Raw genomic sequence first — 12,215 nt, forward strand, 5'->3', positions numbered from 1 at the left:
GAAATGGCTAGGAGAGAAGATGACATCCTTCAAAGAAATAGCCAGGAGAGAAGATGATATGGTTTAAAGAAATAGCCAGGAGAGAACATGACATGGTCCAAAGAAATGGCCTGGAGAGAAGATGCCATGGTCCAAAGAAATGACCAGGAGAGAAGATGACATCGTTCAAAGAAATGACCAGGAGAGAAGATGACATCGTTCAAAGAAATGACCAGGAGAGAAGACGACATCGTTCAAAGAAATAGCCAGGAGAGAAGATGACATGGTTCAAAGAAATGGCCAGGAGAGAAGATGACGTCGTTCAAAGAAATGGCCAGGAGAGAAGATGATATGGTTCAAAGAAATAGCCAGGAGAGAAGATGACATGGTTTAAAGAAATAGCCAGGAGAGAAGATGACATGGTCCAAAGAAATAGCCAGGAGAGAAGATGACATGGTCCAAAGAAATGGCCAGGAGAGAAGATGACATCGTTCAAAGAAATGGCTAGGAGAGAAGATGACATGGTCCAAAGAAATGGCTAGGAGAGAAGATGACATGGTTCAAAGAAATTGCCAGGAGAGAAGATGACATCGTTCAAAGAAATGGCTAGGAGAGAAGATGACATGGTTCAAAGAAATGGCCAGGAGAGAAGATGACATCGTTCAAAAGAAAAGAACTGCAACAGCAACAAAGAGCTCATCGGCAGCATCCGGTGGCACAGATGAACCGACTTCGGAGAAGAGATTATTGGAGTGAAATAAATATAGTCCTTAAAGACGGCAACCCCACCTCCGTTCAGTTGTATTTCTTGAATCAATTAAAAACCTGAAACCTGATTTTGTTATATTTTCTGGAACTGTTTGTGACAAGGTGCACCGATGGACAGTTATCACAAAAAAGTTTATTTGATTAAAGTCCCTTCTCGTACATGTGTTGTTCACGATTACAAGGCTTCATCGGGTGTGTTTTGTCGCAAATGGATTGTACCAGGTATTCTGGGTGGCTTTTTAGTCACGTGATGGAGAAGGGGAGTGTATTTCAAAGGCTGCAAGCATGTAGAACAAATCAAGAATTTTCGTACATTCTAGACAAAAGACTGCTATTTGATGTCTCAAATTGAAAATATTCATGCTTAAACAACTTTGCTTGAAATTATGAAAATGAATAATACTTCATGGAACTTTAATTTAATGAAAATCAATATATGTTTTCGTAATACATAGAATCTCACAGAGTGTCTTTAGATCAATTATATCAACACTATGCGATGGAAGGTAAACACTACGAGGCTCCCCATATTCATACGTTTCCTTGAAAACTGCGTGGGACTTCATGAAGTGTATATATTTGTAAACCTGAATCAAGGTGCAATGACGTATGTTTATGAAGACATTATTGGTATTATGGGAGGGAAACGTTAACCATGATAACTCATTGAGAAAAATTGTGTCGAGAAATGTTTTCATTATAAAGGTATTTATATTAAAAATGCTTAAACAAATCTTTGTAGTATTCATTTTCCCCCCATATTTCATCTATAAATCTCTTAATACTTTTTCAGGGACGGGTTGCTTACGTACCACAACAAGCTTGGATACAGAATGATACTGTTCAAAATAATATTCTGTTTGGCAAACCTTTGCACCGGCGGAACTACATCAAGGTTCTGGAGGCATGCGCACTAAAACAGGATCTGGATATACTTCCAGGGGGCGACAAGACGGAGATCGGGGAAAAGGTTCAGTCACCAGTGCTCAGTTCCTTCTGGTCCATCTCTATACCGTTTGGCTGAGCAGAAAGAGTCGTGTTTAAACTCTTTGTTATATTTTCAAATGTTTTAAGCGATTGGACATTTAGACGAGACATTCTGTGTTCTCCTTGTTGTTGGTCTGTTTATTGTAAGCGAGTCGCGAGTTCAGCTCGGAGTGGCAAATTCAAAACGTGGGAAGTGGCCAAAACTTCTAACTTATGCTTCAGGTATATACATGATCTGATATCGTTCAGTAATGGTCAGGTCACGTCCCGGATTTGTGACCCATATGAGGTAGAAAAAGACCACCTAAATGACCTCGCCTATTTGATCTTTTGATAATTACAAATATACTTAAAGTAATAATAATCTGTCTACAAGAATACTCAGCAAGTACTCTTCCAATGGTCAACTTTTCCTTTGTGTCGAACACTATTCCACCAGTTCCAGCATTTGGTGTCTTGATTTCACAGCTGTTTGGGTATTATTTAGCATGTTCTTTCCACAAAGATGTCAACGAGCACAGAACGGTTAGACACACGACACATGTGGGTCAAGATAGACTCCACTTTTCGCGAAACCGTGCATCATTACAATATGATAGCAATTTGTGAACACATTCTTATGATATAATCTGAATCGTGCAGAGACATGTCTTATGACTTGGAAAAGCTTGAACGTCTGCAGTGTCTAGAATATTCTTCGTGTTTCCTATCTTGTCGTTCAAGTAACTTCTTCAGAGAAGGTTCGAAGGTTTTTATTTTTTCTCAACTTCCACCAACGGTGGTACATGAAAGTAGTGAAGTGAAAATTTGCATCATTATATACACATATACACCAAGATGGCATCGGAGATATAATTGAGGCAGGATAATGTACAATACAATATACATGTACATACATATTCATATATTTCACAGCTGTTTAGGTATTATTTAGTATGTTCTTTCTACAAAAGATGTCAACGAGCTACAAACTGTTAGACATATACATTAGAGAATGATACAATTTAATCTTATGACTCTAAACTTCTATTGATACATTTAATAAATTTTGACAAGTCTGTAACCATTTAGCTGAACAAAGTAATCTTTTGAGAATATTGACGTACTCGAGGTATGTACAGCTGCCGCTGTTGGTGAAGAGTTTGGCACCTGAAAAGATAGTGAAACTCATCACCGACAGCGGGTGAGTTACATAATTTACATAAACGATCATGAGAGCGTATCTAGCGAGGGCTGTCATCTACATCTAGAGTTTTCCTATCTCGTTATCAGGGAATCAACCTGAGTGGAGGACAAAAGCAGAGGGTGTCTCTGGCTAGAGCTGTCTACAACGATGCTGACATCTATCTCCTGGACGATCCTCTCAGTGCTGTCGACAGCCACGTGGGCAAGCACATCTTCAGTAAAGTGGTGGGCAAGACCGGACTTCTTCAGAAGAAGGTAGTCAGACAAGCATAATCTGAACTGTTGGACAACATCGAGTATACTGGTTGTTAAATAGTGGACGTATCTTCACCTTTTAAGCTCAACACTGTATTTTATTGTTTTCTGATGCTGATTTTATGTTTCCTATATTGATGTCAGGACAGAATAATATGAAAAACTACAATACATCACTATATATTTGATTGAGATGACAAAACTGTAGGATACATAAAGAAACAAGAGTAACAAATATCACACAACAATCGAGTGAAAAATATAACATAATCTTATTTTATAATGACCGTTTTTTACATGCAATTTTTGTCAATACGATAGTGAGGTTTGCTGACTTTGTTCATGAAAGACATCGTCATGGTTCATGATCGACTATTAACCGACATACAGCTGGAATATTGCTGAGTTGGGCTTTGAATAACAAACATTTTCTTGAAAATAAAGCGTACAAGCATTTTCATATAAATTGTTTTACCCTCTGCAATAGTACATGCATGTCACGAAATGGAGACAACAGTGGTTGACAGCACGAGGATAAGCTGGGTCAGAGTAGGCATTCCAGCTGTTTAAATTACCTGTCATATTATAACGATTCACGTAGATCTGCAGAACTTGAAAACTCCGTCAAAATAACCAAAGAAATGTATCAACAAATTTGTATTGGGAATATACACATTGAATGAAATTAATCATTGAATATAACACAGACAGATGCACCAATAGCAACTATCGCTCAGTATGTGAGGTTTCCAAGTTACTTTTGTCATATTTCTTTGAGAACTTAATCCATTGTCTAGCTGTGGCATCAGGGGAACCATGCTCCACTCTGGATGTTGGTCACTCTCACATTAAAGTTTGTATTTAATACGAATAATATGTTGTGAAGTTAGTAACACAGTGGTCCATATTCCACAGACACGCATTCTGGTGACCCACGGTGTCCACTGGCTGCCTCAGGTTGACATGATCGTTGTAATGACCAATGGCAAGATCTCTGAGATCGGTTCGTATAACCAACTGATGAGTCACCATGGCGCCTTTTCTCAATTTTTGATGACATATTTCACGGAGCCTAAAGAAGAAGAAGACTCTGAAGACGACGTTGGTATGAAACATCGTGTTTATCTCAATACTTTTGTAGATAGTGATTATCAGTAAGAGCATCGATCATCGATATCTGAATAGAGTGACACACAATGAGCCATGGCAAACATTAGTCTGTGAATGGTATGCGCGAAGCTTAAAGGTTGTATCAAATATCGCCTGTGATACAGTGCACACCGTCGATTGTATTTGTTACATCCTCGGGATCAGAAAGGGTAATTCTCTTCAATAAAATGATACTTTTGTCCAGTTCAGGAGATGGAGAAAGGAAGTATTTAAGCGGCTGAAGGTGCTCCACACTACCGACAGCGAACTCGAGTCGTCAGCAGATGAGTTTGATCGAACTATTGAGAAAATGAGAAGGTGAACGAGAAGTTCTGAATTAATTTCAAAGGGGATATATTTGTAGTTACTGGTGGTTTAACTGCGCCCTCAAATGTATGTTTCAGGTGGTCAAATCACTCGATCAAACTGATTTTGTTATTCATTTTAACCGTTACGATATCACAATTTTGATGTACCTAAGGCTTCGGTTAAACGTTTTGGTCAGACTCCTTTGGTTTGACTATGTCAATCCATCTGTATAAAGAAGCAAATCAGCAAGGAAGGGAGCACAAATTGGTGACATTTGTCGAAATGTCGCATGGATGTCACAACAATGCTTACGTTTGTTATAGATATTATATTGTGCCTTCAGAGATTCACTGCTGGAGGGATTGTCTTCCTCAATAAGAGTAAAGCGTGATAGGAAGGACAGCAGGGTGGAGATAAAGGACATGAACAAGTTGATAGAAGAGGAGATTGTGCAGTCAGGTGTGGTGAGTGTCAGAAAAAGTTGTACAAACAGGTGTGGTGAGTGTAAGAGGAGGTTGTGCAGGCAGGTGTGGTGAGTATAAGAGGAGGTTGTGCAGACAGGTTTGGTGAGTGTAAGAGGAGGTTGTGCAGGCAGGTGTGGTGAGTGTAAGAGGAGGTTGTGTAAGCAGGTGTGGTGAGTGTAAGAGGAGGTTGTGCAGACAGGTGTGGTGAGTGTCAGAGGAGGTTGTGTAAGCAGGTGTGGTGAGTGTCAGAGGTGGTTGTGTAGTGAGGTGTGGTGAGTGTCAGAGGAGGTTGTGCAGGCAGGTGTGGTGAGTGTAAGAGGAGGTTGTGCAGGCAGGTGTGGTGAGTATAAGAGGAGGTTGTGCAGACAGGTGTGGTGAGTGTAAGAGGAGGTTGTGCAGGCAGGTGTGGTGAGTGTAAGAGGAGGTTGTGTAAGCAGGTGTGGTGAGTGTAAGAGGAGGTTGTGCAGACAGGTGTCGTGAGTGTCAGAGGAGGTTGTGCAGTCAGGTGTGGTGAGTGTAAGAGGAGGTTGTGCAGGTCAGAGGAGGTTGTGCAGGCAGGTGTGGTGAGTGTGAGGAGGTTGTGCAGGCAGGTGTGGTGAGTGTAAGAGGAGGTGGTGCAGGCAGGTGTGAGTGTCAGAGGAGGTTGTGCAGGCAGGTGTGGTGAGTGTAAGGGAGGTTGTGCAGGCAGGTGTGGTGAGGAGGTTGTGTAAGAGGTGTGGTGAGTGTTGTGCAGTCAGGTGTCGGAGAGTGTCAGAGGAGGTTGTGCAGGCAGGTGTCGTGAGTGTCAGAGGAGGTTGTGCAGGCAGGTGTGGTGAGTGTAAGAGGAGGTTGTGCAGGCAGGTGTGGTGAGTGTAAGAGGAGGTTGTGCAGGCAGGTGTGGTGAGTGTAAGAGGGAGGTTGTGTAAGAGGTGTGGTGAGTGCAGGCAGGTGTCAGGTGAGTGTCAGAGGAGGTTGTGCAGGCAGGTGTGGTGAGTGTAAGAGGAGGTTGTGCAGGCAGGTGTGGTGAGTGTAAGAGGAGGTTGTGCAGGCAGGTGTGGTGAGAGGAGGTTGTGCGTGTGGTGAGTGTCAGAGAGGAGGTTGTGCAGACAGGTGTGGGTGAGTGTCAGAGGAGGTTGCAGCAGGCAGGTGTGGTGAGTGTAGAGGGAGGTTGTGCAGGCAGGTGTGGTGAGTGTCAGGTGTCGTGAGGTTGAGGAGGAGGTTGTGCAGGCAGGTGTGGTGAGTGTCAGAGGAGGTTGTGCAGTCAGGTGTGGTGAGTGGTGTGGTGAGAGTGTCAAGAGAGGTTGTGCAGGCAGGTGTGGTGAGTGTGAGAGGAGGTTGTGCAGTCAGGTGTGGTGAGTGTGAGAGGTCAGAGGAGGGTTGTGCAGTCAGGTTGTGCAGTCAGGTGGTGAGAGGTGGTGATAGAGGTGGTTGTGCAGACAGGTGTAATCGGCAGGTGTTTCCCCTGACAGAAGAGAGTATTATGCAGAAGTGTTTACAAATATAGAGAACATACAGAAATTGGAATCACCTTCATTTTGTTTTGACATGCACATGTTTGCCCAACAGGTAAAGAAGGCTGTGTACCTGTCGTACGCCAAGGCCCTAGGTATAGTGAGCTCTGTGGTGATGTTCCTGTCCTTCATCCTGTACCAGGCAGGCACTATAGCGGCCAGTGTCTGGCTTAGCGAATGGACAGATGACCCACAACTGAACAACGCCTCCCTTCCCTCGGACAGTCCGGAAAGACGAGAAAGGACAGATCATTTCATGGGCATTTATGGTCTCTTTGGAGTCGTTCAAGGTACTTCTTACTGTTCATTCTGTGTTAGGATGTTTCCCATGTCAAAGATTCAGTTTTACAGTGTCTAATAACAGTGTCTCGTAGTCTCATAACAGTGTCTCGTAACAGTGTCACGTAACAGTCTCTCATAAAAGTGTCATAAAAGTGTCTCGTAACAGTGTCTCGTAACAGTGTCTCGTAACAGTGTCTCGTAACAGTGTCTCATAACAGTGTCTCATAAAAGTGTCTCGTAACAGTGTCTCGTAACAGTGTCTAATAACAGTGTCTCGTAACAGTGTCTCATAAAAGTGTCTCGTAACAGTGTCTCGTAACAGTCTCTCATAAAAGTGTCTCATAACAGTGTCTCGTAACAGTGTCTCGTAACAGTGTCTTATAACAGTGTCTCGTAACAGTCTCTCATAAAAGTGTCTCATAACAGTGTCTCGTAAAAGTGTCTCATAACAGTGTCTCGTAACAGTGTATCATAAGTGTCTCGTAACAGTGTCTCATAACAGTGTCTCGTAACAGTGTCTCATAACAGTGTCTCGTAACAGTCTCTCATAAAAGTGTCTCATAACAGTGTCTCGTAACAGTGTCTCATAACAGTGTCTCGTAACAGTGTCTCGTAACAGTCTCGTAACAGTGTCTCATAACAGTGTCTCATAACAGTGTCTTGTAACAGTGTCTCACAACAGTGTATCATAACAGTGTCTCGTAACAGTGTCTCATAACAGTGTCTCGTAACATCGACTATCTACAACACGACTCCGCGGGAAATCCCTGTGTATTTTTCGATTTTTAACCGTAAACGAGGACAAGCGTTTCAAATTAACGCATAAACCGTCTGAAAGTATGAATACCAGAGAATATGACACCAACGGGATACCTTTCGGTGATACAGCACAGCAGGCTCATTGTAAAGGTAGTTAACGGCCAAGTGCAACATTCAGATAACTGAAGTCACGGCATCTGATCATGAACACCCTTTTAACAACTTCCCCAGGTAAAACACTGGGTTACAATACACAATATAATATGTGAGGTTGCAGTTTCATGTTATTTCACGGAATGCTCATATACAATATATCTTACACTTCGTTGTAAGGTAAAGGGAATCTAAGATCCGTGTAGTATTTTCCCGTCATCCTCACAAAGTGATAACCTTGGGGATTTATTACGTAATTACTATCAAGATTAACGGGATTTTTCTTCGTATAATACTGAGGGTGTTTTCTACACAGCTGCCGCCATCACGGTGTATTCTATTCTGATGGCCGTCACGTCGGTCCACGCCTCCAGGATCGTCCACAGCAAGATGCTAGGTCATGTACTTCGTGCGCCGATGTCCTTCTTTGACACCACACCCATTGGGCGGATTCTGAACCGCTTCTCCCAAGACATCGATACTCTGGACAACGAGCTGCCCATCACGCTGATGATGTGGATTGGCCGTGTGTGCACGGTACTGAGTACCGTCATCGTCGTCAGCTACACCACACCATTGTTCCTGGCAGCAGTGGTGCCCATCTTCATCATCTACGCTATCATACAGGTGCGTGCAGGTGCAGCTGGGGGTCAATAATGAACCTATTGTTTCAGGGCACATATAATCCGTCAGTGCCTCCAATATACAATGAGCTGTGCTAACGTGCACCTAATCCTATAAGATATGCACAAACGAAACATAAAACAACGTCGAAAAAACCTTTAACAGATATTTCTATTCTAAATAAAAAGACGTGCTAAACATTCCTTTCCGTGCTACGCATAAATGTATATTGATTTCAAAAACTTTAAAGCCAAATATAATTTTTGGATACATATATAACGTTTTGAGCGTGAAATGGTTACAGAATGTAAAAGGATTATATTCATAATCTGTACAAATGATCGATCATATCTTCATTATGTATGTAAATATTTGCGTGACAAATGTTGAAATGTAATGGTTTTATCTCAAGTGGATAAAATGGCAGTATCAGCGTCAGTACCACACCCTGGCGAAGTGACCAGCAGTAGCCCTGAAACGTTGTGTTTGAGTAATAAAGACGTTGTTAAACAATTATACTCCTCGTCGTGAGTCTTCAACCCGTATTATACCTTGAAAATGTTTCTGTACCAACCACACTGTGGAATTATTACAGGCTTTTTTGAATGGCATTGAGACGTGATACACATTAGGAATACACCTGATGAAGGAGTAAGGATATACTCCGAAACGTTGTGTTCCTCATAATAAAGAAGTTGACATCCATTAAAATACTCTCTTCCTCATATTACAGAGGTTCTACATACCGACATCGAGGCAGCTCCGACGTTTGGAGTCCAAGACTCGATCTCCCATCTTCGCCCACTTCAGCGAGACCCTATCTGGGGGCAGCGTCATCAGGACGTACAAAGCCGAGGACAGGTTCATCAGACACTCCGAGAAACTCGTGGACATGAACCAGAAGTTCTCCTTCGCTACCAACACAGCCAACAGGTATAACTTCATTTGCTGCGGTATGCCTGGTATGCCGTTGTATGAATGGATCATTGAATATCAGTGATGACACCAGGTGTTCGCGAAAATGTTAATAGACTGAGTGTAACTATTAAACGGATTCAATGTTGTATGATTACGTAGATGGCTGGGCGTCCGGATCGAGTTCCTGGGAGCTCTGGTTGTGTTCCTGGCCTCTCTTTTGTCTGTCTTCCTGAAGGATTCCATCAGCGGTGGCACCATTGGACTTTCGGTGTCCTATGCTCTTGACGTAAGAGAAACAATGATGTTCCATTCCTGGTTTCCCACCAAGCTATCTCTGGGTACAAGTTAAGACATAAGGGGCGTTCCTACCAGTTGGATTTATCCAACTTGTCCGACACTTTGGGTAGTTGTAAACCTAAAATAAAGGGAAGTGAGCACAACTCCTTAGCCCTCGAGTCTGAGCACAGTGTACCTCCTGCCAACTCAAGAGTGGTTAGAGAGCTGCACTTGTCATTGAGAAACCCCGCGCGTAGGCTGTTTGTTTCCGATAACTGCTGCTGGCATGAGAGATTGATTTCAAGATTGAAACAACAACTGTTTACGTTTGCCAAGTTAATACGAACCCGGGTTTGTTTACCTGCAAGTAACTTGTCACAAGAATTTTGCATTAGTGTAATGGTACAAGCAGTCAGATTTGACAGTTCATCTCTTCCAGATTACCATCAGCCTTAACTGGCTGGTGCGACTGACTTCAGACATAGAAACTCAGATTGTGTCGGTGGAGAGACTGAAGGAATACACGGAGGTACCAATGGAGGTGGGTACTGAGTCAGTTCTCCTCTACACTAGTTGGGGTGGAGAGACAGAAGGAATACACGGAGGTACCAATGGAGGTGGGTAGTGACAGTTCTCCTGTACACGAGGAGGTACCAAGGTGGAGGTGGGTACTGAATCAGTTCTCCTCTACACTAGTTGGGGTGGAGGAGTTGATAACATTCAGAGGTACCAATGGAGGTGGGTACTGAAGCTCTCCTCTACACGAGTTGGGGGGGAGGTGTTGATAACATTCAGAGGTACCAATGGAGGTGGGTACTGAATCAGTTCTCTACACTAGTTGGGGTGGAGGTGTTGATAACATTCAGAGGTACCAATGGAGGTGGGTACTGAATCAGTTCTCCTCTACACTAGTTGGGGGTGGAGGTGTTGATAACATTCAGAGGTACCAATGGAGGTGGGTACTGAATCAGTTCTCCTCTACACTAGTTGGGGTGGAGGTGTTGATAACATTCAGAGGTACCAATGGAGGTGGGTACTGAATCAGTTCTCCTCTACACTAGTTGGGGACGGAGGTGTTGATAACATTCAGAGGTACCAATGGAGGTGGGTACTGAATGATCTTTTACTGTACACAAGTTAACAGGCTGAAAGAGTACAGAGGCGCCAACCATATTCACACAAGTTGAGTGAGTGAGTTTAGTTTTACGCCGCACTCAGCAATATTTCAGCTATATGGCGGTGATTTGTAAATAATCGATTCTGGACCAAAAATCCAGTGATCAACAGCATGACCATCTGCGCAATTGGGAACCGATGACATGTGTCAACCAAGTCAGCGAGCTTGACCACCCGATCCTGTTAGTCGTGTCTTATGACAAGCATGGTTTACTGAAGATCAAGTGAGGGGTTAAGAGGTGTTTATCAATACACAGAAGTACCCTGGCTGGGGTTATTAAACTATATCCTTTGCCATGCAAGAACATTTCTCACTATAGTATACATGATCGTCCATATGTTTTGTCACAGTAAGAAGATCATCATCTTTTTCGTAAATTACGGGCATTTCTCTTGCAGGCCGCGTTAAGGATATTTTCTACCCGTCCTCCGATCGAGTGGCCAGACAAAGGCGAAGTCCAGTTTAACCGCTATAGCACCAGGTTTAGACCTGGACTAGAGTTGGTCCTGAAGGACATATCCTGCCGGATCGCCCCAAGGGAAAAGGTAAGTGCAGGTCGGATTAGACAGGAAGAAAACGCTGACTTGACAAATTTGAACAGAACATGGAATTAACGTTGATTCCACTCTGACCGTACGTGGGCTGTCCGCTGAAATATCCAAGCGCCTAATAACTTACGTTTTGCGCTGAAGTATATTTCCCTTGATTGTTTGCATTGTTTTTGGATTGGATTCCTTTTGCTCTGAACATATCTCATGTTAGCATCTGTAAAGGTAAAACACAAAAATAGGGTTGGGATATTGAGCAAAGATTAATTTTAACAATGAACAAATCCACAATATTTTAGAATGTAAAAAATCGCTGATAATGATATAGCATATATCAGTGCTCCATAAACTCTTCAGGAGAAGCGTTAGCATCATTAGAGTGAAAAGTAACAAAACTGAGATACATTCACAGACAGAATGACAAAACACTGCACATATTCTACACAGACCGAAAATGGTTATAGTGAGACGATGCGGGGTGAGTGCCTGGTTTAACAGTTACACGAGAAATATGCATTTCACTTCATTTTGTCTTTAAAAAAAACGGTTATACAATGTAAACCCCAGGCACTACATCGTGAGATCATTTTAAGCGTTAACGATTAACCATCATGGCACAAAACGTCCATGAATATGACGCCGAGGAAGAAGGCTGTCGTAAGAGAGTCACGAATACTTCTTTAAGATACTTCAGTTGTATTGACTGTATTCGTGACATCGAGTGGCCCACTTATTTAAAGTGCCACAATTGGATGGATGGTCGTGGGTTTGGGTCCCAGATTCGTCCAAATCTTGATGTATGGTCTGTAAGCATGGTGTCTTTCTTTCTGTCTCCGACCACGGGTTTTCTCAACATTAACTAACAAACCGTTATGCAATAGAAAAACACCAA

General features: G+C 42.7%; 1 protein-coding gene across 1 annotated transcript in view; it reads left to right on the plus strand.

Annotated features, from left to right (window-relative positions):
* Positions 1 to 12,215, plus strand: part of LOC124265487 (multidrug resistance-associated protein 1-like) — a 40,550-nt gene that overhangs the window by 22,328 nt on the left and 6,007 nt on the right. Inside the window, exons 16-26 of the mRNA XM_046700283.1 lie at positions 1,541 to 1,717; positions 3,007 to 3,174; positions 4,090 to 4,275; positions 4,529 to 4,641; positions 4,976 to 5,096; positions 6,642 to 6,876; positions 8,097 to 8,407; positions 9,138 to 9,337; positions 9,482 to 9,608; positions 10,038 to 10,139; positions 11,174 to 11,320. Coding sequence (XP_046556239.1) covers positions 1,541 to 1,717; positions 3,007 to 3,174; positions 4,090 to 4,275; positions 4,529 to 4,641; positions 4,976 to 5,096; positions 6,642 to 6,876; positions 8,097 to 8,407; positions 9,138 to 9,337; positions 9,482 to 9,608; positions 10,038 to 10,139; positions 11,174 to 11,320 — 1,887 coding nt within the window. The remainder of the gene's footprint in view (positions 1 to 1,540; positions 1,718 to 3,006; positions 3,175 to 4,089; positions 4,276 to 4,528; positions 4,642 to 4,975; positions 5,097 to 6,641; positions 6,877 to 8,096; positions 8,408 to 9,137; positions 9,338 to 9,481; positions 9,609 to 10,037; positions 10,140 to 11,173; positions 11,321 to 12,215) is intronic.

This window comes from Haliotis rubra, unplaced genomic scaffold (assembly GCF_003918875.1).
Source record: "Haliotis rubra isolate DU_JTF1 unplaced genomic scaffold, ASM391887v1 Scf98, whole genome shotgun sequence".
Classification (NCBI taxonomy): Eukaryota; Metazoa; Mollusca; class Gastropoda; order Lepetellida; family Haliotidae; genus Haliotis; species Haliotis rubra.